Source organism: Delphinapterus leucas, chromosome 8 (genome assembly GCF_059928025.1).
Source record: "Delphinapterus leucas isolate spDelLeu-1000000601 "Yukka" chromosome 8, BTC_Dleu_Yukka2, whole genome shotgun sequence".
Taxonomy (NCBI): domain Eukaryota; kingdom Metazoa; phylum Chordata; class Mammalia; order Artiodactyla; family Monodontidae; genus Delphinapterus; species Delphinapterus leucas.
In genome coordinates, this window is record NC_143136.1 from 43,896,081 (window position 1) to 43,924,074 (window position 27,994).

The following is a 27,994-nucleotide window of genomic DNA, read 5'->3' on the forward strand; positions in this document are numbered from 1 at the left end:
AGTGCCTGTATCGGTGGTTTTCAAACTTGAATATACACAAGAATCATAGGAGATGCTTGTGAATGTTTGGACTCTAAGGCTCCATCCCCAGAAAATGTGATTTATTAGAGCTGGAAAGGGTGCTCAGGATGTGTTTTTTTTTTTTTTTTTAACACACTCAGTCACACTAATGCATCTCCTCCAAGAAGCAGTGGCAAGCACAACCGATGGTACACTGGAAATCAGGGTCCATGTGGAATAAGTGAACAAAATCAAAATGGTCTGCTATCTACAGACAATGCTTAGGCTTCAAGTGAGGATAAGATGAAGAATAATAAGGTATGTTTACATTAAATTTTAAAATCACCACTGCTTTTCAACATGGGGTTTTTTATTTCAAACACATGTTCCATATTGCCCTTGCTAGTAACCTAGTATTTTCCAATTTTCCTTTAAATACTGGGCAGTGGAGTCTTTTTATCTATTCAGCTAATCTCATTAGATCGCAGACACCTTGCAAAAGGAAACACGTTGCTTCCACAGAGAGTTCAACAAGTTCATGTAGTTGGTAGGGTATACAAATAGGTCTATAAATGATGACTAACTAAATCCCATCATCACACTCAAAACCAAAGAAAGCATCTGTGTGAGAGAAGAATGTCGAGAACCACACCAAACCAATGCTATAGTCCTAGGGAACTATCTTTCAAAAGACAATAAAAGAGGATTAAACAAATCAATGAAAACCACTTCAGCAATAATGTTTTGAAAAGTCACTTCACTGTTTAATCTTATAGAACTATAATCACACTTCAACTTTTTCAGATATGCTTATATTCTATCAATGGATGGTGTTTCAAGCTCTACTTCTAACAAACAATGCAAAAATACTGCCAATAAGTTAAACACTTACTTGGTGGTTCTGTAAGTATATTTATAGGTGACTTCTCGAGAAATCTGCCTAGCCAGGGCAAAAAGTTCATCTCTTCTTGTCAGTAGAGCGTTATCCTTCACACAAAGCTGAGCAGCCGCTTCATTAACAGTGAGCTGCATGTTCAAAACAAAGTTTTAAAAATTATAAACATTTTTATTTCATCAATACAGAAAATGTTTCACTTAAGAATATAAGAAGTCACATCATTATATAATGAAATCATAATTTATGAAAATCAGGTTAGCCTTTACTCCTAATTAGTCCTACTGCCTAATTTCAGAAGCAAATCAAGTTATCTACATCTCTCAGAACTTGAACTAATCAAAATAGTCATCTTGGTTTTATTTATTTATATGCTTTATTTATTTTTGTTTAAGTAGGAGAGTTTATAGAAAATAAGCAAAATAAAAAGTTAAAAAATGTTCTGCATCTTATTTTGCTTATGAGAAACCAAGGGATATGATTTTATGATATGCTGATAATATTTCCTTAACTACAAGTGAGTATACATAGTCTTACAGATTTTTTTTTTTTTTTTTTTTTTTTGCGGTACACAGGCCTCTCACTGTTGTGGCCTCTCTCGTTGTGGAGCACAGGCTCCGGACACACAGGCTCTGCGGCCATGGCTCACGGGCCCAGCCGCTCCGCGGCATGTGGGATCTTCCCGGACCGGGGCACGAACCCATGTCCCCTGCATCGGCAGGCGGACTCTCAACCACTGCGCCACCAGGGAAGCCCCAGATATTTTTTTTAAGGTGAACTGACATGAAAATTCTTAGGAAGAAATAAAAAACGATTTTAGTTAAGTATTTATAAAATCAGTAAAAGCATTATCACAAATGAGGGTTATAATGGAAAATCAAGGTCTTGGAGTCACTAAATCTCTAAGATTCATCTAATTCAACTCTTTCATCTAAGTGCTAAATATTGCCAATATAGAGTTGCTAGTTGACCAAACACCTGTACTAAAATTTAAAATATCAAAGGTTATCCTAAACTGAAAATCTATAATTTGTTTACTAGACTACAAAATGTTTTTCACATAATTTTGTCAACTTAAATAGATGTAAGTAAGGAACTGCCAAGAGGTATATCAGGCTTTTTTAAAAAGCAAGAAACATACTCATTCCAGGCATGATTGACGGCAAACTGATGGGATGTGATGGCAGAGAGACCTAGGACGAGTCTTGCTCCATCACTTACCAGCTGTGTGATTTTGGACATGTAAAAACTTCTCAGAGCCTCAATTTTCTCAGAGACAAAATGGGATAATATCACTACCTCCAAGGACTGTAACAAGAAGTAAGTGAGAAGACAGCTGGCACAAAGTTATTGTTAGTATTAGTTCTCGTTTTCCTTTGACAAAGAATCAGGCATTTACCTTTCTCCCTACCCAGTTATCCCACTTTATTCACAGTTTTTCTTATTTAAAATTTTTGAAAATACAGAGAAGCAAAAGAAAATGAATGCAGCATGCAGTCCTTCCATCCAGAATGACTATTAATATTTTAATGCATATTATTCCAATATTTCTCTGTGTACATATATACATGTGAATGTAGATGTGTAACTTCCTTTCCTTCACTTACGTATGCTGCATTTTTTACTTTTTCATATATTAAGGCAGAGACTTGGCTTCTTTACATCAGTATCTGGCATGGTTAGTAAGCTTAATAAACACTGATTGACTGATGAATGAATTTAAATATCCTGTACAATGTAATTTTTACTACCTAGACATATAATATTACATTGTAGAAAATAGCAATATATTATTTAAATCAACCTCACTCTGGACATTACCCTCATTTTTCATGTACTACAAAGAAAGCTGCAAAGAGCATTCTTTGTGCATCTTTACACACATATTCAGTTATTTACTTGGAATAAATTAGTACAAAGAAACTTCTTGGTCACAGAATATACTAAATTTTAAGAGATTTACATATTTCATCAAATTACTCTCCAAAAAAATTGTTTCAAATCTTAATGCTACCAACAATTATATGAAGAGTTCATTTCCCAGAATCTTGACCAACACTGGCTGTTATCTAAAAGCTTTACCAATCTGATGTATTTTCAATGACTTTTGGTTATAATTTGCATTTCTTTGGCTATAACACTGAAATTTTTATGTTTTTGACTTATTTTAAAATCTGCTTGCTCATGGTAGCTGCCTGTTTCTTCTATTCCACTATTTTGTTTCTTAGGGACTTAAGGAATTCGTTATGTATGAAGAGCATTAACTCTTCATATGTAGTGGTTTTGTTTTTTTATTTTTTCATAGTTTGTCATTAGCCCTATAGTTTTGTCTTGAGTGCTATGCACAGAAGCTCCCTTCTTACCCTAATACATATAAATGTTCTCCTATAATCTAGTCTAATAGTTTTATTTTTTTCCACATATTTACTCCATCTAGAATGTGTTATGGTATGCAGTATATGGTATGATATAGGTATCTAATATCCTCCTCCCCAGATTTCCAACTGTAGGTTACACTGGCTTATTCTCAAATACAGGCATACCTCATTTTATTGTGCTTTGCTTTATTGCACTTTGCAGATACTAATTTTTTTACAAATTGAAGGTCTGTGGCAACCCTGTGTTATCAGATGATGGTTAGCATTTTTTAGCAATAAAATATTTTTTAATTAAGGTATGTACTTTTTTTTAGACATAATGCTGCTGCACACAATACACTACAGTATAGTGTAAATATAACTTTTATATGCACTGGGAAACCAAAAAAAATTTGTGTGTCTCACTTTATTGTGGCGGTTTGGAACCAAACCTGCAATATCACCAATATGCTTGTAATGTGGCTACTGGCAGCAAGGTTACAATAAGCCCAGGCTTCTTATTTTAAACCCATAACTGAATATAAAAACATAATAGGAGGAATTTATTTTCAGCTTTCTCCCCTCCTCCTAAAGAATCCTCAGTATATCAATTTCTTCCCTAAGTGCTTTTGACAGGCACAATGTTACAGGAGTTAAAAGTAAAACATACTCCAAAGAATAATCTCCTAAATAAATTAACTTCAATTTCAGCTTAGCAGTAGCTACAATGACCTTGAAAGATCCTTCTCAAGTTGCTTTTTATGTAGCTGTTTCTCTTTTGTACTCATAAATCTAAATTAGTATGGAGAAATTCTGATTGTCAGTAAGATATTTTAATTGACAACATTCAGAGGTACCAGCTCATTCAAAACTGCAGAAAATAAAACAATATTCTAGGATTCCTTCCATCATCCTACCAGAAACCAAGAAAAAAAAACATAACACAATCTTTGTTACTGAATTCAGGCTCCAACAGACCGAAAAACTATACTGAACTCTCCAGGCCCTCAGAGAGCCTTCTGGTAGAAAAACTGAGGCTGGAGAAATAATTATAGCTCACCCCAAGTTGTAACATGAAGCTGATTCATCAAGCTTTCCCCTCAAAAATGTATTTTCTGTATCTTCTCGATTTCATGCTCCCAGTTGCTAATAATTAAATCAATAACTATTATGATATATTTTAAATAGAAAAATGATACAAATACTCCAAAACCAGTAATCATTCACTGCAGCACCAAGCTAGCTTTTTAAAAGTTTTAAGTTTCTAATTTTGTTAAAAGTATAAAATAAGATATTCTCCCTCATTGGTTTACTTACTTCCTCCACTTCCTCCTTTCATGGCTAAAAATACCAAAATTCCATTCATATCTTCATGTAAAAGATTTCTTAAAGTTAGCTTTCTATTATTTTTAACTAGATTTTAAAACTTTCTCTACTGGTAGTTATAATCTTTAACAATCAAATGATTGTGACTTTCAATTAAGTTTCAAGTAAGTGTTAGCATAAAAATACTACATGAATGCTGTGTGACAGGGATGTGTGATAGGGAGGCTCTAAAGGCAATCAAGACTTTCATTTCTAGCACAGGGAGGGCTAGGTACCGTGACCGGCCCCTCTCACATTTCTCACAGGAAAAATGTTGGCTAAAATAGAAGGAAAAAATATCTTAAATGCATCAATAAGCCAGCAAGACAGTAAGAATGATTCAGGCCAAAATGAATGAAGACAGTATCTCAAAGGAGTAAGTTGAGGACAGTTGCTAAACCAGATGAACTTCAATCTTTACACCCTCATTGGGCTGGTGAGTGTGGGAAGAGAATAACAGGAAAAGCCGAGTATCCATCAAAGGTGAGGCTGAGGAGTCTACGAAAAACAATACGAAAGTACTACAGCCTGATGCAAGACAGAATTAGAAATATACCCATACCCCACAGGAGAATGCAAGGAGAATTACCTGTCTTTAACCTTGTTACAAAATGGGAGAGAACAGAAGATACTCTCCTGAGATTTCATAACCCCAAATCAGCTCTTCACATGGATTTTCAGCCCTAATTCACACTAAACAGCCTGAGAATTAATTTTCATAGGGTCCCAGAGTTGTTATGTGCAGAGTACAGGTGCCTGGTAGAAGCAAAAACAGCCTCTAGGAGAATCCATTTTCTTCCTAGGCCTCAAAACATTTCCACAGTTCCAAGAAATATGAGTTCATAGACAGAAATCATAAAACATCCAAAGAAACAAGGAACCAAAAGTAAAAACCAGCAGAAACAACAGACAGCAGAAACAGACCCTCAAAGATTTCATTTAAAGAAATAAAAGGAGTTGAAAATATGACTAAAGAGTAATATAGTAAAAATGACTAAGAAAAATTGAGAAGTCAGAAGGAGAGAAGAAATTGGGGCACGGTAAAACAGAAGATTTCAAAAGCAGACAATAGTCAGATAACCACTGGCTTCTAAACACAACAATGAAAGCTGAAGGCCAAGGAAATGATATCTTCAATTACTAACAGAAAATAACTGACAATATAGAATTTGATACCCAGAATAAGTAGCAATTAAGAATGAGGGCAAAATAAAGATATTTTCCAATGGGGTGAGGAAGGACAGAGTTTGCTATCAGTAGGCCTTCATTAAGAAAATTCTACATAATGCACTTCAGGCTAAAGGACACTAATTCCAGATGGTAAATCTGAGATATAAAGAGGAGGAAGGGAAGAAATACAAAATAAAATAAAGGAAATAAATTCAAAACATCAGTCATTATAATAAATGTAAATGGACCAAATGTTGCAGTTAAAAGACAAGGAATGTAAGAGAATTTTTAAAAAATCCAATTATTGGTATTTACAAGAGATGTATCTAAAACATGGATTCAGAAAAACTAAAAGTAAAAGGATGGAAAAAATAAGTAACAAGAAATTACTAACAAGAAGAAAGCATATGTACTTATATTAATATCAAACAAAAAAGTTTTTTAAAACTAAATGCATTATTAAAGATTAATAAGGTTGCTGCATAATACATAGAGAAATAGACAACTCCACAATCAGAGTAGGTGATTTTAACACACAACTCTTAGCTACTGATAGAGCAAGCAGACAAAAAAAAAAACAAAAAACAGTCTATAGAAGGTTTGAAAAACAGAGTTAATAAGCTTGTTAAAACAGACATATACAGAACACTCTACCAACAACTGCAGAAGCACATTAAAAACACTGACCACATACTGGGCCATAACTCATATCTCAACAAATTTTAAAGGGCTGGCATCATACAAACCATGTTCTCTGACCACAATGTAATTCAGTTAGAAATCACTGGGAAAAAGAATAAAGGAAAAACCCCCTCATATTAGGAAATGAAAAAAACTTCTTAATAACTCATGGATTAGAAAAGAAGTCATAAATAAAAAGAGAAATAATCAGAATTTAAAAATAATAAAATAACCACATATCAAAACTTTGGGAATAATGCTAATTCAATACATAGTGAGAATTTATGGCCTTCACTCCTTACATGAGGAAAGAAGAACAGCTGAACATTAATGAACTCAGGACGAAATATAAGTTAGAACAATAAACTGTAAGAAAGTAGATGTAAACACAAACACAGCACAACTAAAAATATCAATTAAGCCAAAAGTGCTTCCTCAAAAAGAAGCTGGAAAACTTTTCTGTAAAAGGTCAGACAGTAAATATTTCAGGCTTTATAGGCCAGTCTGTGTTACAACTACCCAATGCTACATCATAGCTCAAAAGTAGCCATAGATAATACATAAACAAATAGGCATGGCTGTATTCCAATAAAAGTTTATGTGCAAAATCTGGAGGTGGGCTAGATTTTGCTCACAGGCTCTAGTTTGCAGATCCCTGAAAAGATTAATATAGTTGACAAACCTCTGGCAAGACTGATCAGGGAAAAAGAGACAAATGTACAAACAATATTAGGTCTTAAAAACGATAAACGACTTTATGCCAATATGTTTGAAAACTTAGATGAAATGGACAAATTCTCAGAAAAATGTAACTTATCAAAAGTGACTCAAGAAGAAAGACTACCCTAATAGTCCTATAATCCACTTTTTTAAATGATCAAAAGGGAATGTCCAACATTTCTTTTCAAGTATTAGACGTTGAAATTGATCCACGCAAGCTGAGAGTTCGGAATTCAGCATCATAACGCACTAGTAATATGTTCAGGTCTAAGAGGTTCCCGGATTTGGCATTCCCCCTCTCTCAGAACTAAGACTGTTGGGCTTCTCTGAAACACTCAGCCTTGCCTTCTCAACACTACAGTGGTAACTGACCTAAACTTGGCATCACCATGTATTCTGTGGGCCTAGGTCCTTATGTTAATAACCTGCTTAGCACTCCAGTTCCTGTAGCATTTCCACTAGGTCTACAACTTACCCACTAACTCCACATTCTCCTCTTCTTCCCCTTCCTATCTTTGATTTCCAGAGCTCTTCAGCTGGACGTTGCTATCTGCTGACAATTATTCTATTGATATAATGCCGACTTGTCTATGTGCTTTTATTTCTGAATATTACAAGCCCCTACATTCTCCACGGCCTTGCTATTCTCAACTTTCAGTCTCTCTCTCTTTATCCATTCATTTCTTTAAGATTTGATGCATACTGCTTAACTAGTTTACCAAATACTCTGCCAACACACCTTTGGACAGACGGAACTCTGCCTGCCTGGACTTCCTTCTAGTGCTGCTTCTGGGTTTGTCCCTTAGCACCTGTCCCACACCAGTAACTAGGCCTCAGCCCCTCACACCATCTTCACGGCCTGACTCCTATGGCCAGGCCATACCTAGCCATGTCCTAAGACCATCACTGATTCTCTAGCTTAAAAACAGTGTGTATAACGATGATTCATTCTACAATTCTTTACTGTAAAATGTAAAGAATTATATATTTACAATGTATACTTGGAAACAAGTATAAAAATGCATATAAGAATAAGAGGGCTTCCCTGGTGGCACAGTGGTTGAGAGTCCGCCTGACGATGCAGGGGACGCGGGTTTGTGCCCTGGTCCGGGAAGATCCCACATGTCGTGGAGCGGCTGGGCCCGTGAGCCATGGCCGCGGAGCCTGCGCGTCCAGAGCCTGTGCTCCGCAACGGGAGAGGCCACAACAGTGAGAGGCCCGCGTACCGCAAAAAAAAAAAAAAAAAGAATAAGAATTTTATATGCTTGTGAGTTGAAAAAATTTTTTCAGGTGTAGGTAACTTCCTGATTTTCATCTGCTCGTGACCTACTTATACGTCTTGAAAGAGAGTGAGTGTTCAGTGTTTATATGAAGAAAACTCTCAGAAATACTACCAAAAGTGAATTAAGAATAAGTCACATATTTCCTTATTTAGAAACTGAGAACAAATTAGTAACATTCTTTAATCTTAGGAATTTGGAAAAACTCAAAAATCTTTCTCTCATTGTAAACAGTCAAATGAAAAAATGTGAAATTATCACAAGTGTACCTAAAAGGTACACTTGACAGTACCTTCTTTCTTTTAATTCCCTCAGGATTTTGTGATTTCCACCAAACTCTTGAATGGTTACGAGTTTGAAGCAAGTGTCCTGATTCATAAACTTCTATCCTAAACTATATTATTAGACCAGACTCACATACTTGAGTTACAAATAATAAGTGGTCTAAGTTAAGCTTCACAAGCCACACTTTCCAAAACCCCCAACCCCACATCTCAGCCGCTGGCATTCATTTTGACTGTTCCCTTATTTTGGGAAACCCACAATGGTCTCATTACGTAAATACCACCTGTGCCTATTTATCCAAAGAAGCAAAGGGCCCCTTAGCAAAAGCAAAGTGTGAAATAATGCACTTTGGATTTTTTTAAAGTAGGTTGGGATTTTTTACGTGAGGTTGATAGGCTTTATTAAAGTCATCTCTTTAACATACTTTTGCTTTAATAAAAAGACAGGCCCTTGACTGTGTTTCATCTGCTCTGTTTTAAAAATTATATGAAAACTGGATTATAGCATGAACCTAAAACCGCCAACATGTTTTGCCCTTTGTTTCCTATTACTGACGACCTTGTAGTAGATTTCTCTATTGGTTCATAGGTAATGAAAGTGTCAAAGTGTATCCAAATTATAATGCTACCTGTATTTTCTAGATCTACTCACAAGTTCTTGTGAGTCCATTATTGTATGGCAACAATATATAACAATTACAAAAGGATATGCCCAAAATAGATCAAATCACAGAATCCCCTGTGACTAATTTTGCTAACCACTTCTGATATTAAGCACCAGTATCCATTCATATCTAAAATAATTTATTTTGTGTTTTTTTTTTGTTTTTGTTTCTTGCGGTACGCGGGCCTCTCACTGTTGTGGCCTCTCCCGTTGCGGAGCACAGGCTCCGGATGCGCAGGCTCAGCGGCCATGGCTCACGGGCCCAGCTGCTCCGCGGCATGTGGGCTCTTCCTGGACTGGGGCACGAACCCGTGTCCCCTGCATCGGCAGGCAGACTCTCAACCACTGCGCCACCAGGGAAGCCCTAAAATAATTTATTTTAAAATATCAGATGGTGAAATTGCTGAAAACAAGATTAATATACAAAAATCGGCCAGTGATAGTAATTTTAAAAAGCAGGAAAAAATTTCATTTACGATTATACACTTTTATATCTTATATACTTGTATATATATGCAAAATAAATGTACGTTTATGATACAGACATTTAATATACATATATAATACACAGTATTTGACCTAACAAGAAATGTGCAAAACCTATGAATAAAGAACTAAGAAATTACTGAGGAATATAAAAGATCTAAGTAAACACATATACTATATTACTGTACGGGAGTTTTCATTATTGTAAATATATCATTTTTTCCCAAATTAATCTATACCTTTAAGGCATTTCTAATCAAAACACCAACAGAAATTTTGGGGAAATTTGACAAATGCATTAAAAATTTCATTTGGAAGGAGAAATGTGTAAGATTACCTAAAAAAACAGAGGCTGCAGAACAGTACTATAGAAGGGGCACTTGCCTTTCCATATATTAAAATACATTATTTAGCTACAGTAATTAATCTAACTCTATACTGGTGAAGGAATAGAGAATTAGACAAATGAAATCACACAGGACAAGATCAATGAATATTACTATATAAAATTAAACTTCCACATGGCAACCAGTCTGAAAGGTCAAAGGACAAATGATAATCTGGGAAAATGTTTACAACATAAGACAAAGGTTAATATCCTTAAAATATAAAAAGTTCTTACCAATATTTTAAAGGTTAGACAAAACAACTCCAACACTAAAACAAAGGATATGAATATAAAATTGTATGTCTGTTAAACATAAGAAAAGATACTCATACTCACTAAGGAAAGTTAATTTGAGCAATGATAATTTTTTCATCTCTTAGACTGACGAAGATTAAAAATGATAAATGCAAGAGAGTGGAAAAATGGACACTTGCATACAACGATAGTGAAAATGTAAACTGCAGCTTTTTTAGAAGGCAATTTAGCAGTATCTACTAAAATATTAAATCTACTTATTCTTTGATCCCATAATTTTACATGTTGGGACTCTATTCTATAGGAAAACATGCACAAGTCTGTAAAGATATATATGTGTAATGTTCACGTCCTACCATATATAAAATTTTAAAAATGGAAACAACTTAAGTGACATCAAAAAGTGAATGGTTAAGATAAATAACAGCACATTCATATTGTGAAATATAATATAACCCATAAATGAATAAGGTAGCTCTATATGTAATCACTTAAAAAATATATCTAATAGTACACTGTACTTTGAGTATATTGTTAAGTTTAAAAAAAAGAATTTGGAGGAAGAGTGTACAAAATATGATCCCACATTTGTATAGGTAAAGAAAAGAATCTGAATGTTTACAGATTCAATTACTTCATATCCTTTTGTAATGATTGAATACTTTTTCAATAAATATATAATATTTTTTTGTGTTAAAGTATAAGTCTGGGGGGGAAAGATCTAATGTTTCTAACATGAAATACTGCATTCAACTGAACATTTTTTTCAAGGAGAGTTTCTCTTTCTTCTAGCAGATAAATGGCTATAAATTTTAGCTGTGAAATCGTTTTTTAACTTTTGAAATGCATTTATTTTTCAAGCATTTATTGGGTACATTAGATTCTGAGAATATAAAAATGAATGAGACATTATCTCTGCCTTGAAGAATCCCAAAGTATACTGTGAGGGATAGACCAGTATATATATAAGTACAATAAAGTGCTGAAGTTACTGTGACAGAAGTGTATATTATACAGGGATAAAAATGGAAAGGAAAGGTCACTTGGGGGAAAACATATCAAAAAAGACTTAAGCTTATGCTTGAGTCTTAAGGTCTTAAAGATGCTTGAGTCTTAAATATGATGTGTTGGCCAGATAGACAAGAAAAAGGGAGTAAATGAGAAAGACACATACGTATATGCATTCTTCTACTTAAGCAAAGTATTTCTGGATAGAATGCTACAAAAATAAAATGAGAATTTTTAATGTCAAACCAAAACAATATTCAAAGCTATAATAATTCTTCTAACATTCATCTAAAATAATTTTGTTTTCTATGCTAGCTGAAAATCACTTTTAAGTTGTGGTTATTGTTTACAAATTTTTTTTCTAAAAAAAGTCTACAAAAATGATTTTTGTTCTACTTAAAATCTCATTTTATTTCTTAATTAAAAGACAAACTGCCTTGTACTTGTACATGCAAAGACTTTATGCTCTCACTGCTTAAATTCTGATATTTTTCTAAAAGTCACCCTACACTGTAGTTCCAAAGCTCAACATGTTTGAATTCAACACAAAAATACCCTAACACACACAATAGATATGGTCTATTTTCACTAAAGAGTTACATTTTGCTAAACCTAAATGTCTTTAATACTGCTTTCAGGTAATGTATCTCCTTAGCTGCAAACTATTACCAAATTAATCTCTAAGAGACACAACACACCACATATGCACAAAGAAAAATGTGGGCTTTTTACCTCATGAAGCGTGAGATGTTTCCCATCCTTTCTCTTGGAGTCAAATCTGCCATATATTGCACTATATTTTCGAATTTCCTCCTCTTTGTGTGGATCATCATCACTCATCTCAAAGATGTGACCAATCATTTTGGCCAACTTCTTGTTGGTTTTTAGCAGCTCTTTCACTTCGTTTAAGTCACTTTTCGGCAGCGTGGGGGCCATTCGTTCCACACACTCTGCTACAGAGAGCGCGGCAGCAGCATCCAGCGCCTCGCTACTTTCTTTTGGGGAAGCTGGAGAGCCAAGGTCAGCTGGGGAGAGGCTGTGCTCGCTCTCAGTGGCATGGTGGCCTTGCCAGAGTCGGGACTCACTGATACTCTGCAGCGCTAAGCTCCCCACCACGTCTGATTTCCCCTGTCCCAAGCTCTGCACACAGGTGGTGGCAGCACACTTGGGGATTTTTAAATGAGGTTCCCGGGCATTGCTGTTCCTTTCATAACTGCTGCAGGATATTCCCAGCCAGGTTGGTGATCCCTCTGGTAATTTATAGATGGGTATGCTACTGACAGGCAGGGACGTCAGCGGCTGATTGAAAAGGCCAGGGTTTGTAACCCAGTCTCTCAAAGCCTTCTGTAGCCTCCTAACATGAAGGGGCTTGCTAGCCATGCCCACGAGTGCCATGATTTCCAAGAATTCCTCTTCTCCAGCTTCACAGAGTTGCTGGACATCATCACCACCTTGTTGGATAAAGGCATCAAAATAAGAAAGCAGATTGGCTTTTTGTAATATTCTGTACAGCTGCAACTCCCCCAGGGTCCTGGGTAGGGCCGTGGCCATTACTGTGGATGGGCTTAACCTGCAAAAAGAAGAGGAAATACTCATCACACTTGCTCCAAACTTCTTAAGCCTATTTGTTAGACACTATAGGATTTAAGAGTTCAGTATGGGGAGAATAAAAAACAAGCAGCATTTGCATAGCAACTGACTGTTAAGGAAGCATTCTCTCTACGCCTAAGTTATCTTATTTTACTCTCCTATCAACCTTAATGGTCAATATTCAGTAATAGTTTCCATTTTAAAGAAAAAATTATAAAGGCTCAAAGAAGATAAGTAATTTGCCTGAGATCTCACAAATAGCTAAGCAGAAGTCTAGGGACTCAAACCAAGGCTCACAGGGCTCTATATCCCATATTTTTGACTATTCACTTTGCTGCTTCCATGGTGTGGACACAGAGGCAAAGTGAAGGATAATCAAATTCAGAAGGGGGTAAGAAGTATACTATGCTACCATGCACTGAATACTTATTTCGTGTCACACTGTATGACAAACACTTTATATTATGTCTAATCCTCACAACAGCCCTGTGAGATAGGTAGAGTTAATTCCCATTTTATAAAAAAAAAGTAGCAAGCTTAGTCTGGCAGGCAGAGGATGAGAGATTTCAGTATGAACTGGAGTTGATAAGATAGAAGGTGGTATACTTAGGAACTGAGAAAAAAAGAGGCAGGAAAAATTCAGACAAGACTTGGTGATCACTTAGATGTAAGTGATGAAAAGGAGAGGAAATGTCTAGAACTGCAACAGGCATTGGGGATACAGAAAATCAGGGATGATGGAATTCCCTTTCAAACACATGGCACTTGAACATGGCACAAGGTAGAATGCTTAAGTAGAACTGTCCTGTGTGCAAAATAACAGACTGGAGCCTAAGTGCATCTCAGGGTTAGAGACAGAGGATGAAGCCAAGGAGGGTGGAAGATCCCTCCAAAGAAGCAGCAGAGAGCCTCAGACAGAGACAAGGAACCAATACTTTTAGAGCTCAAGCGAGGCAGAGAAGTCTGCCTTTAAAGAGACAGAACAAGACCCAGCAAAGCACTGCTTGACCTCTTAGCAGCCTTTAAAAGTTATTCACAGTTGCCTGGAGACCTTCCACAGGCAAAGAGGAGTTGGGCAAGTACTTCCATTTAAGAGAAACAAACTTGTAATCAATGCACCTTTAGGATTAAAAGGACCCTATAGCCCTCTAAGGGCAAAAATTATAGTAGGCCAAAAGAATACATACACCAAAGGAAAGTGAAAGCTCCACTCTCAACTCAGAAAGTAAGGAGCAATTGTTAACTGGGAAATAAGACAAGCAGAGGAATATTAGGAACACCAGATCACCACATTTGGGACTTCTGCTTTATGCCATCAACCAGAATTCTACCCAGAATTCCAGTTTCAGTCATCCCATCCAAGGAGAATGCATTTCCCTACCACCTAAGGACTGACTCCTGGGAAGCCCCCATCTCCTGGAACCTCTGTGTCATCCACAGTCTGCTCTAATCAATTACTGACCTCCTCAAATTTTATGGTTCTTTATTTTATAAGGGCATTGCCAGGTGACCTGATGACTTCCCAAGATACATTAAAAAAGACTGCATCTGAGCCCACTAAACGTCTGCTGACAGCCAAGAAATCATGTGGGGTGCTTCTGAAAAAATTTCCTAGGTCCTTGGGTTGCATCTCAGCAGACTCTCATGATTTGGCAAATTTGGCAAACTACACTAGAGGATCCCTATTTAGTACACTCTCTGGGCACCATGAACTCCTACAGGTTTTGAGACCACCGTCATGTTCATGCCACCTCAGTTCTCTGGAAAAAACATTCCTGCATCTTCTGAATCACCCATAGGAGGATCTGCTTTGTCCTCCCACTCCAGGGGAGACTTTTTGGGGAGAGAATCTATCATCCAGCTGGACACTAACCCACAAAAACAAGCTCTTGGGAGTTACAGACACAAGTTAAAGTCTGTATTGAACAACATTATACCAAATGGAAGGGTTTCTAGAAAGTGTCTGAGGTAGAGGAAAGGAAACCTACTTTCCCTTCATACACCTAATGCAATAGCTCCACGGGCTTTCAACTCAAGAGTATACACACAAAAAAATATCTATACACACGCATAAATATATGTATGCACATACACACACAAAATCATTTTTATAAGAGGACTGTAACCTTGCAAGATTTATGGTGTCATCAATTATCTCACCATATATACTCCCCCAAATTATGGAATAAAGTAAAAATTACATGAGAAAATCTAGAACAGATTTCTTGAATCTTTTTATGAGCAGTAAGAGAACAAAGAATATATGATGGACAAATGTAAAAGGGAAACTAAAGGAGAACTAAAAACCCAAACTTAGGTTTTATTCTTCTGAGATAAGCCAAAGATTTTAGAAGATATTAATTTTCAACTTTTATCCTTTCTCATCTTTACCCAGAAAGAAAGGAAACCCACTAGTTCCTAAGAGAAATCCCTCATGTTCCGGTAAGAAAGTAGTTATGATTATAATATCCCCATAAGGACTGATAGGACCCAGTGTACATTTCCAAAGTCAAGACACCAGATGAAAGATAAATAAGTGAACTATTTAGACTCCCAGGAGGCTTTCTAAAGGCCCACACTTACTGCTGGGAAAGGAGTTTTCTCCCTAAGCTTTTTGCTTTAAGAGAATGTTTCAGTTTCCTACAAAGCCTGTTGGGATAATTTAAACAACCACCACTTCATACATTAACTTGATTTGATTTAAAAGAAAATTTTTATGAGATTTTCTGTTTTTACAAACCCTGTATCTATTCGTGTTTCGACATGCAGGTCAAATAAATCAAAAGACAACTTCATCTCTCCAATCTAAAGTAAACGTGAAAGGATCCTAACACAATGCTGTATAATATAGGAAGCTGCGAGTAGAGTAAATCTACTCAGCTGCAAACGCCAGTTACCTGGCCTGTTCAAGAGATGCTGGAACAATCATGCTGAGTGTGACCTTTTTATAAATTCCACAATTAAGAGAAACCAGTTACCCATTTTCTAACTTCACTCAAAAGCTAAACCAAGGGCCTATATACAGCAAACCTCCACTTGCACCAGCTTAAATGTTCCTCAGCCTGGTCAGTTCCAGAGGAAGAGGAATTAAACAATGGACTCATCTAAGGCCATTTGTTGTTGTTTGTTATTCCATGATCTATTTTAAATGGTAATGATTTGTTCCTGAACCTTTTAAAAACAAACTCACTTTGGCTCCTTATGGGGTAGGATCAGTCATCTGCCAGATTTAAACTATGCTAAGTGAAATAAGGAGCTGGTTTGGCTCAGAAAACTTGACTGGTCAACTCCAGCTTTGTCCTCAAACCACAACACAGCACTTAATATGAATATGGGAAACAAAGCTTCTCTGACTTTCTCCAAGCTGGGACGTGGGGATTTAGAGTAAGGCAGAGTCTTTAATGGTCACAGGGGAAAAGAAGAACTATTCCTTCAAACCTGCCTCAATCTGTTCCAAGAAGCTTCAGCCTGCCTTCTGTCCTGACTCCTCGATCAAAACTCTCGAGGAACTCCTGTCTCTTTAACCTCTCTGCAGCTTGACATTACTCCTTGAAACACTCTTCACCTGACTTTTTGCTATATTATGTTGCCTTCCCTTACTCTATTGTAAGTGCAGGAATTTTCCAAAGTTTTATATTAGATCCCATTTCTACTGTCTTTCCATATTCTCCCATGATGATCTCGTCCACTCCCAGGCTTCAATATCACCTATAGCAGACTGACCTCCAAACTGCTATCTGTAGCTTGGACCAGTGGTTCGTGGAGTTCCTGCAAAGTGTTCTCAAATCCAAACATACACCAAGCACTGTCTCACACATATACATCTACTTTGCAAATAAAAGTAAATAAATACTTTGTGATTTAATACAAACTCATTTAAAAGTGTAACTGAATTCACAGTTGTTGCCATTATATCAACAAACACTAAGCAAAATTAATGAGTACTTGCTTTTTTTTTTTTAGTTTAAAAAGTGATCTTCATACCCAAAAAGTTTGAGAACCCAAACTTTTTCTGATAATTCAGCATTTCAACTACCATGTGGAGATTGTCAAACATCTCAAATTTGGTAAGTCCAAAAGCAAGTATGTTATCTCATTTTCCTCCCTTCTTCCAGATTCCCAAATCTACTCTTCCCAACTCTCATTTCTCTTAGTTGCACCACTACTCTTCCAGTTTCCTGGATTAATAAAAGTAGAGATTCCTTTTTTTTTTCTAATTTTTATTGAGGTATAGTTGATGTACAATATTATATAAGTTTCAGGTGTACAACATAATGATTCACAATTTTTAAAGGTCATATTCCATTTATAGTCATTATAAAATATTGGCTATATTTCCTGTGCTGTACAATATATCCTTGTAGCTTATTTATTTTATACATAGTAGTTTGTACCTCTTAATCCCCTTCCCCCTCCCCACTGGTAATTACTTGTTTGTTCTGTATCTGTGAGTCTGTTTCTTTTTTGTCATATTCACTAGTTTTATTTTTAAGATTCCACATATAAGTGATATTATACAGTATTTGTCTTTCTCTGACTTATTTCACTTAGCAAAATACCCTCCAATTCCATCCATGTTGTTGCAAATAGCAGAATTTCATTCTTTTTTATGGCTGAGTAATATTCCATTGCATGTATATACCATATTTTCTTTATCCGTTCATGTTTTTGTTTTCCTCTTCCTTCCTCCAATCTACATGTCCTTAGGCCACATCACCACCCTTTTTCTTTCTCTGCCTCAAAAGCACCTAATTCTAATTTTCCCCTTGCTTCTTGCCCCAACTTTGAAAACAGCTACCTCACCTTCAATACTTCCCATACTGCAATGCCAACTTTATCTTCCTAAAGTACAGGTGTGGCTCTTTACTCACCTATGCAAATCTCCCCACTTCATGGAGGAAAAAATCCAAACTACTCATATAGGCATCCCAGACCTGTCCAGCCTCCTCTGTGGTCCTTAACCTGCCCCTATGCTTGTGCCAAACACTGGACTTTCCTCAAATGGTTCTTCACAGAGAAACTGTTAAGAATCAGGATACAGACGAGTAAACACACACTTAACCACTCTGATAAATGCTATGCCAAATGTTATCTTCAATACATAAGGAGCCATGGAACAGAGAAGCAGACTGCCATGGTCCTGTAGAACAGGTTACCTTAGGCTACAGGCTCCTTGATGGTAGGGACTAGTTCTCATTCATCTTTTATCCCCTTCTACTCCCAGCAAAGCGTTCAAGGTAGAACAACATCTCTATAAAGGCTTCTGTTGAATGAAACCCAACGTTTGAGTCAGAATCTGATCAGCAGCCTCCTTTTATATTCCAAAAGGAATAACCTCTGTGTAAATTAGGGTCCAATCTAACAAAAGCACATCCTGCTACTTTACCTACAATCTTTTTCATTCTCTCATCCTCGATACTTCCCCTTTTTTATAGCCTGTGTGGTGGATTCCCATAAGATGGCCGGATGCTCTCCCTTTACAGGAACACACGTGGTTGCGGCGACAACAGACATCATGTTAGCCCAGCCCCAAAAGCAGCCTTTTAAGTCAATTTCAGGCACGAGAGATCCCAGGTCTCTTTCCTCTTGGTTTCGACGAATTAAAATGTTATCCCCTAATAAACATCAATCCTATAAATGATCATTAGACTCAAATGCATTCATGAACACTACACTTGAATCCTCCTCTTCGTGATGCAGGAAATATATATGTATACACACACTTTTATGAAGTCCATGGCATTCCAAAGAAGAGAGACTCTGCCAGGAGTGGGGAGAAACCAAGGGCAAAATCCTAGTAAAATCTGACTTATTTATGCAGAGGACTGTAAATTCCTGCCTCCCAACACAGCCTGAAATTTTTACTTTAAAATTATCTAAGTTAACAGCAACCTCTTAACAGACTTCTAAAAAAATGTGAAAAAACTTGGGAAGCGTTAGCTCATGAGTCACTTACAGATTAAGGTGAATTAGTTCCACCAGCCTGTTTTCCTCTAACACCTAGATGAGATTTAGTACACGCTAAGGGAATGAAAGCTAGAGATGGGAAATGGCAAGGAAGGAGATAGGAAATCTGAGGCGAGTGACCGCATTTAAAGCCTCGGAAGTATTGCCAAGGTTGGGAGAATGTAGCCTGAAGGTATAGGAGCCTGGGGAAAGGGTACAATGGGTACACTACAGGTTGAGACTGGAAAGGTTTATAACAAGCCAGAATTTGGCTTAGGGAAGGATAAGCCTTAAGCCTAGGAAGTGAATTCTTCTCATTTTTGTCCCAGTCCTAGAACTCAACCTAAAATAATTAAATGTAGTTTAGTTACATGACGGGTTATTTAAGATAGCAGGTCGACCCAGGTCCTCACTCCTGTGTATGTGTTTTAAGTACCAAACAATTTAACTAGGCATATTTATTAATAAGCATGCAGGGATATATCTTAAGTCAAGATATTTTTGGATCTTATTACTATAATAGCTATGAATTAAACATATAGCTTCTAATGAATTAACAGTAATTTAGGAAACTTAAAATGTTCTCTCCTACTGATTTTTTCTGAATTCTGAATGAAGCTGGAAAAAATTTCTTATAAACCTCAAAACTTTAAAGTTTCAGTGTATAACCCTAAATTTATCAAAGTTAGAAAAAAATCAGATTTATTTTGCAATTAAACAATAACTATGCATTAACTTAGCTGTGATACCAACAGGTAAACACTAGTATTTCATATAATATGGATGGAAATTCTTCAATCAACTAACAGTCAAATTATTCAACATACATTAAGTGCCATTTGAGCATGTAGTATGCACACAGTACATATAAATTTTATCATTTTTTTCCCAGAAATTTATCTTTAAAAATTATTAAATTAACATACTGTACAAGTTAAGGTGCAACTCTCTAAATACAATGTATTGAGAAATGACAAAACTATTTGAAAGCTTAATGGTATGTTTTAGCTGTGAGAATTCTGACGAGGATTGCTACTTTTTCCCCCAAAATCAACTTCTCTAATTTCCCACTTGTTCCATTGTTAAGTTTAAGGGAGTATATTCTACTACTGCACTAGTTGTTGAAAATGTCAGATCAAAAAGGAAATTTGCATTTAATATAAAAACTGTACTGTTTTTCATTCTACTAAAAAGAATGAACGAAGCAGTTAAAATAAAACTAAATCCAAAGCAAAGGGGCTAGGAACCTTGTATTATGCTTAAGTGGGCATTATTTATTCCTTATTATTTTTAATAAACTCCACATGAAATATGCGTACACAAGATGATTATACAAGCAAGATCTTAACCTGTTCAAAACATATTAAAAAATGGTCATTTCCATGAAAGTAACATAAAATATACCATGCTTCTGTAGTATCCAGAATACAGCTTCACACTTAAAGGTAAATTGTACAAAGCTTTTATTTCCAATAATGCACATGAATAGCACCAACAAAAACAACCTGACTTACCATAATGGAATAGATGAACCCCAAGTCTTAGGACAGAGTCTAGATCAACAGACACAAAAACCTGACATACTTCTGTTTCCATGCAACCATCTTTTACTTTAAATTTTTAAAGTTCATGCAATAAATTCTTCAAAGGTCTCCCCCACTTTGTCATACATTATAATTTCTTTCAAAGCAGCCATGGTACAAACACCCAAAATCTTTAATAATAAATCAATATGCTCTTAATATGTGATTAAAAGAAAATATCTAATACTTTAACTGATTCTCCAAATAGCAACAAGGAGAATGAAAATATATTAACTTTTCTACAGGGCAATGGATATTTACTAGTCATCAAAAAAGAAAATTTTTAAATTAATTTAGCTGAGATTATTCAATTTTATTAATAATTCTGAAACAAGACAAGATGTATTCACCAGATATATCAAATTATTTATTAGCTATATAAGCTCACTAAATTTCCTTGTATCAGCTATAGTATTCCTAAGGATTTCTGTCATGTTCATTACATCCACAATTAGCAGGAAGAATGAAATAAAAGTCTACACTGCCTCCATGTTTTTATTATTATTATTGATTTATTCACATATAATAGGAAATCACCAGAGCCAAGGAAAACGAAATTTTTCCAACACCAGGATGGCATATTAACTTTTGTGCAAGATGTTAAAAATAGTAAAATTAAAACAAGAAAGCTTCCAATGGTTCCTTAACATTTTCTTTCAAGACTTGATTTTCCAATAACTAATAGTCAAACAGGAATAAAGAAGGCTGACCTTGCCAGACATTTATAAACTCTCAAGAGAACACTTACATGCAAGGTAATACCTATAAGGACAACATAATTTGTAAAACTTAACGAAAATATTAAATGTTTCAAATGCTGGAAAATGGAGGAAAAAAGGATATCCCCTGAATCTAAGCCACTTTTACTGGCACTTAGACTAGACTAGAGGCAGCTTTTTAGGTCTTCTGGAAAATATCAGTCCCCACCCGAAATAGAGAAAGTAAATCCTCTGCATCCTTTCTCCCAATATTCCTTCTTAAAACCCACACATAAATCAGGACGTGTCATAATCTGGTATGTTTTAGAGGGGAAATTTTTCAAAAAAGTGAAAATCTAAGAAGGTATTTCATTGCGTGCGCACTTCTCTAACAAAACAGCCTAGCATTTCCTACGTGACTAATCTTTTTAAAATTCAGTTCCTATGCAATCTAATATTATCTATTAAAACTGCCAAAATATTTTAAAACAAGATCCGAGTATCTCCCTCTCAGCTCTGATCTTTGCACTCCTTAAGTTTGCAGACACGTCACTGGCAAACCAATTGGTAGTGACAGGTTACTCCAAATCAGCTCTTTCGGAAGGAAATTTTAAATTGACATCTACCCCCAAATTTTCCATGCCTCCCGGATCTCACGTAGTAAGGAATTAAGTATATGCAAGTCAAGGATTCCTCCTGATCACCTGCTACAAAACGTGGTCTGCGGAACCTATAAATGCAAATATATTCCAATTCAATTATCCTTTCCCCCAAGATCTTACAACAATTAGGCTCACTCGAAGTGTCGTTTCATATCTTGCGCCTTGTGAACCCTGACAATGCAGCCCATAAGCATTTGATTGCACTTGCAACGTTTCTCCATGAATAAGGTCACAGACTACTGCATCCAAAGCTTGTATGTCCCGCATGTGTTTGCAAATCCCACACTCGGCCTTAACGAGCACGAGTCTCTCGCTTCCATCGCACCTCAGTGCTAAGTTTCTGTAAGCCACTTCCAAACAAAACTCTCCTTCCGCTTTCCAAAAGAAAACTACATTCCAAAGGAGAGGATACCCAGGACGAAAATTAAAGCTCTAAGTGCAACACTCTTACAAAGTAAACAAACCAACAAAAAGATTCTGCCCCTGCGGAAGGTGGCTGCAAAACTCTGGGGCCGGCGCGCGCACCCACCGCGCACCACAGACCACGCAACCCACCACCGCTCCGCGTTCCGCGCCCCGCGCGACGGCCCCAGTCGGGTCAGGAGAATGGACGCTGCGCCCCCGGCTTTCTGGGAGGAGAATGCACAGGTCGGCCCCGCTGCCTCGCTCGCCCTCTTCTCGCTGCCCCTGCGCACCGAATTTCTCCGGGAATCGCCCACACGAGCCCAATGCCGCCCTCTCCTTCCGGCGGCGGCCGCGCGGGGCCAGCTGCCCTGGACGCCCGCCTCCCCAGGTGCCGGCGCGGCCCGGAGACTCCGCCGCTCCAAGTTCGCCCGCGGTCGCACGAGCTTGAACGCATCCCGCAGTTGGCGGACAGCCAGTTGGTACGTACTAGGCCAGCGGCTGCAGCGGTCTTGGCGCGCTCTCCCCCAGGACGCCTTAGCAACTCCGAAGTGACGGCCCCCGGCTCTCTCTCATTCGGCTGCTGCGGCCGGGTCGCCCCCGCTCCCATCGATGGGGGAAGGAAAGGTGGTGGGCGCTCTCTCCCTGCTCCCCCCACCCCCAGCTCGGGCCCGCCACTCCTTCCCGCCCGCCAGCCCCGACGGCGCTCGCTCGGCCGCGGTGGCGGTGGCGGCGGCTCCTCCCGGCGCGGGCGGCGGCGGCACCTCCCCCGCCGCGTCCTCCCCCCTGCTCCCCGCCTCCCTTCCCTCCCCGCGCGCGCTGCCCGTCCCCTCCCCCTCCCCCGCCCGCCTCCGCCGCCTCTACCCCCCCACCCCGCCCGCTGTCACATTGGGAGATTCCGCTCTTGGTACATTCGCCGCTCTGGCTCCCGCCCACGCGCGGCCGAGTGACGCAGATCCCGGCGTGGGCAGCCGCTGGGCGGGGGCGGGGGCGGCGGCCGCCAGGGCCCGGGCTCGGCCTCGGCCTCGGCCTCGGCCTCTTCCCGCCGCCCCCTCCGCGGAATCCGGAGGGCGGCCCATTCACTCGGCAGCTGGGAGGAACCAAGTGGGCGCCCGGGAGGGGGCGGCTCCCGCGAATCCTGCTCCCGGCGGGGGGAGGGGGCGGGAAGGAGGAAAACGGGGGTGGCGGGAGGGAGGGAGGGAGGGAGGGAACGCCGCCTCGGGCCTGCTCTCCAGCTGCCGAGGGAACTGGGAAGGTTTGCAATTAAAAAAAAAAATTTTTTTTTTAAATGTGTGAGGTTCCCAATATAGTGTTTCAAAGAGCACGCCCCGCCAAATCCAACGTCCCCCGGGAGGCTGATTTAAAAAAAAAAATAGCACGCTCAGCCCACTAATCTGGGCGCCAGTCTCGCCTCTGCTCCCGCCCGAGCCGGCTCGAGGCTGGTGGGCCAGTTGCGCCCCTCCCGGGTGGCCCAGGCATCCTGCGGGAAGTGGGCTGCGACCGCAGGGAGTGGGGGTGGCAGGTGCGCGGCGCTGGGAGGAAAACTGGCAGTTCCAGAGCATCTCAGCCCCGCCCATCTTGCCCCGTGCCCACCACCGTCCTGGCGTAGGGAGGAGGGGAGGAGTGGGAACCCACAAACCCGAAGTGCGGCGTTGACAACTGTCTTGTTTGCTGGGTAACTTAATTCCAACCTTCTCAACCCTCCGGAAAACCTGCTTGTTATTTTACTGGCTAATATTTTCTATTTCCACGGTGTAAAAATCCGACAGCGCTAGAACAGTCCTGGCGTGTGTTCGAATAGAGTTCCCAAGGCACGCTGTAGAATTTTTGAGTTTGGTTTGCATGAACTTTTTCTAACCAAAGAAAGTATTAAAACACCTCCAAAAATGTACTTAAACGATTGCCAAAAAATCTGGAAACTTGTTTTAGGGTCTATTTTTCCTTTCTTTGCAAAAACGGGAAAAGGGAAGAATTCCTCGAATTAGCATTGTGTTCTTGAAGGGTAGAGAGCATCTAGTAAATCTAAAACTACTGCAAATACAGGTAAAATTCCGTTTAAACGTACATATACAAACAGCTTTATAGGAGGCCAGTCCCACATCCTGGCTGGCCTCCCAGAGTGTGCCTACTTTGCTGATGGGGATACAAGGCATTCTTTGAGATGGGAAATTCTTCATACCACATCTTTATGTTGCAGCAATGGATGGGGATGATAACATTGAAAGAAAAAAAAACCTTATTAAAGTACTGAATCTTTTTCTTTTTGCAAAAACATGTTATAGGAATGAGTAATGCCACAATGGAATATATATAATTAAACCTCTTTCTCCAGTATTAGTGAAAGGTTCTGTCTGGAATAGTTGTGTTGATTTTCATATGAATAAGCATGCTTACTTCCTTGAGTTTTTTTTCAGCGGAAGAATCACTGCTGGAAGCGTATCTTAGCCTAATTGTCTCGGTTTTGCAGCTGTGGACCCTATTCTACTAAAGAGAAAGTTAACTTCGGTTGTAATAAAATAAAGACAGCTTTTTTGGAAAGATATAGGTTAACAGATTTTCAAATGAACAGATGAAATCTGCAAAATTATTTTCTTCCAGTTCCTCTCTGGAATCCTGATGTTTTGCAAACATTGTTTGTTCTGAACAGCTAGAGAAAGATAATTTTCTTCCATAAAGATGTACAATCAGTGATTCATAAGTCATGAAATGGGTAGTCTTACCTGGACTTTTGAGCCTCCCAGTAAAATTGTTTCCAGAGTTGGAAGAAATGACATTAAATCCTCTTCCCAAACTTGTATCTGTCTGACCAGCACTGAACATAATGCTGAAAAGGAAATGTGTCAGGGCAGATAGTTTTTTTCTGACTTGTAACTGGTTATTTCTACAGTTAAGCACTGAAATCTCTCCTTGTTTGTTTTCTGAGCACATTTAGGTAGTATATTTTTCCCACATTAAGAATGGCATTTTTGGCCCACTTTGCATTGCCTTAAACACCCATGGTACTGGGGGAAGTGGGAGGAAGGAAAATGAAGAAAAGATAAAATTTTAAGCTTTTAGCATCTAATTCTGTATGTCTGTATGACAACAGTGTAGTTAATATGGCTGCTCAAAAAGAGAATGGAGGCATTCACCCGTATCTGAGACAGCTCAGATAAAGAAACATTGATTCTTATTTACCTCCTTACCACTTACTTTCATAGCCAGTGCTACCCCTGAACACCACCTCCTCTGCAACACACACACAGTCTTCTGCCATTACCAGGCCCTGGTGGTTTGTTAAGGAACAGCATTCCATCCTGTAAGGTAACAATTATGGTTTCTGATTATTCTATATTCCATTCTATCCTGTAAGTATGTCTTACACTTCCCTTGAATTCAGTAAATGTATGTTTAATAGGATCTTAAAAAAATAATTATTAAAAATACTTCGGTGATTAGTGCATTTGCAAAAATAAGGGGTTTTTGGACAAAAAAAAATTTCCACATTGTGAAACTAAAAATAAAGTTTTTAATAAAAAAAAAAATGTAGGGCTTCCCTGGTGGCACAGTGGTTGAGAGTCCGCCTGCCTATGCAGGGGACACGGGTTCGTGCCCCAGTCCGGGAAGATACCGCATGCCGTGGAGCGGCTGGGCCCGTGAGCCATGGCCGTACCGCAAAAAAAAAAAAAAATGTAGAAAGTTGATAGTGGTTCTGACATTAGAGTGAAAGTTTCCCTGAAAAAGCATTAGTTTATTACTTTTAGAAAGATTTCTTTAAAATGCTTCAGTGATTCAAAACAAAAGAACAAATGATTTTAAATGTTCTTAGAGAAGGAATAACACTATGGCTTGTAACCTACAAGATCTAAGATATAGTATAATTCTATCCTGTTGTTCTTCTGTTGCCTTAGAACAATTCCATACTTAACGAATTTTCCACTCTATGTGGTGGTGGTCCTAGAGTTAACTGAGTCCTGTGTAATAGTCATAATATCAGAAATATAATTTAAATTTCACTTATTTTACAATATGAAATTTAAAGTTTTGGATGTGTATGTAGATTAAATAGATTTTTTAGTGTATAGAGATTTGACTTTTAAAATATAGGGAGATTATAAACAAGTTTCTTAAAGGTATGCTAATAGGAATATATATAACTGATCATTCCAAGAGCCGTGACTTTAAAAACATTTGCTCTTCTAAAAAAATAAACAAATCTTCATACATTGCATTTTATTACAAGACACTATAGAATTTTTTTTTAACATCTTTATTGGAGTATAATTGCTGTACAACGGTGTGTTAGTTTCTGCTGTGTAACAAAGTGAATCAGCTATACGTATATATACATCCCCATATCCCCTCCCTCTTGCGTCTCCCTGCCACCCTCCCTATCCCACCCCTCTAGGTGGACACAAAGCACCAAGCTGATCTTCCTGTGCTATGCGGCTGCTTCCCACTAGCTATCTATTTTACATTTGGTAGTATATATAAGTCCATGCCACTCTCTTGACACTATAGAATTTTAAGAGGTAAAGGATTGTGAAGTTCACCTAGTTCAACCTCCTTCGTATATTCAAAGTATTTTCAAATAATTTTCAGAAATTCAGCATACAACTAGTCTAGCTTCCAATAAGTTGGTTATTTGGAACTTATATTGCAATCCCTGGTGGGAAAAGAAAGGAAATTGTTATATTCCCAAGATGGACTATAAATCCTTATAAAATGCAAGTGAAAATACACAATTACAGTGGGGAGCTAGGTAGGATCTTAGGAATCATCTAATCCAATTGACTTCTACAGATAAGGACATTTATACTATACCTTCCTGATATAAAGAGAAGAAAAATACTAATATAGGATTAGGCAGTAAATACAGCCAAACATTTAGTTGAATGAAGAGTAATTCTGGTTTCAATAACTGCTCCAATATAAAATAAAAATTTCTTAAAAAACTGGCATTCAGGGACAATAATCCTCTCATTTTGCAAATAAAGATTCTTGGAATTTGAGAGAAAAATAAATAATGTTAAATGGTTAAAAAATAATTAATTAAAAAAATAAAAGTTTGTCTTCAAGACAGAAGAGAATGTAAATGGAAACTTTTGAAAAGACTATCTAAAGAGAATTTCTGGACATTTTTTAGGGATAATGCCTTGTTTTTCTTCCTCCTCTAACCTCTCTGGCAGCAGTGGTTACAACTCAGCTACTCTTTCTCTTTTCTTCCCACCTTTTCCCATTTTTCTGGCATTCACTGTGCAGGACTTGTATAGTTAACTGTTCCATGACACTATTTCAGGCCTCAACAACACTAACTACTGTCCACTCACTCCTGGCTGTTACAAACTGAATGTCTGTGTCCCCACCAAATTCATATATTGAAATGCAAACCTCCAATGTGATGCTATTAGAAGTGAGCTGTTGGGAGACAATTAGGTCATGAGGTCGAAGCCCTCATTAATGGGATTAGTGTTCTTATGAGCGAGACCCCACAGAGCTCTTTTGACCATTCTGATATGTGAGGACATAGCAAGAAGACAGCCATCTATAAACCAGGAAGTGGCCCCTCACCAGATACAGA

At 38.1% G+C, this 27,994-nt stretch overlaps 1 protein-coding gene and 1 long non-coding RNA gene across 8 annotated transcripts in view; one reads left to right on the plus strand and one right to left on the minus strand.

The window, feature by feature from the left end:
- NAB1 (NGFI-A binding protein 1) overlaps nt 1-23,191 on the minus strand; it is a 44,904-nt gene extending 21,713 nt beyond the window's left edge. The window contains exons 1-4 of one of the 6 annotated variants that reach the window (XM_089915984.1): nt 22,925-23,191; nt 12,286-13,123; nt 9,610-9,780; nt 893-1,026 (exon numbers count right to left, since the gene is read on the minus strand). In XM_089915984.1, coding sequence (XP_089772110.1) covers nt 893-1,026; nt 9,610-9,780; nt 12,286-13,104 — 1,124 coding nt within the window. In that variant the 5' untranslated portion in view covers nt 13,105-13,123; nt 22,925-23,191. Of the gene's footprint in view, nt 1-892; nt 1,027-9,609; nt 9,781-12,285; nt 13,124-22,727; nt 22,852-22,924 lie in introns of those variants that run through there. The other 5 variants (XM_089915980.1, XM_089915979.1, XM_089915983.1 and 2 more) reach the window with 5 other exon arrangements.
- Nucleotides 1-27,994, plus strand: part of LOC149748546 (uncharacterized) — a 302,762-nt gene that overhangs the window by 233,384 nt on the left and 41,384 nt on the right. The window contains exons 4-5 of one of the 2 annotated variants that reach the window (XR_016393985.1): nt 17,107-17,210; nt 18,579-22,916. This is a non-coding gene — a long non-coding RNA (uncharacterized LOC149748546). The remainder of the gene's footprint in view (nt 1-17,106; nt 17,211-18,578; nt 22,917-27,994) is intronic. The other variant, XR_016393987.1, reaches the window with a different exon arrangement.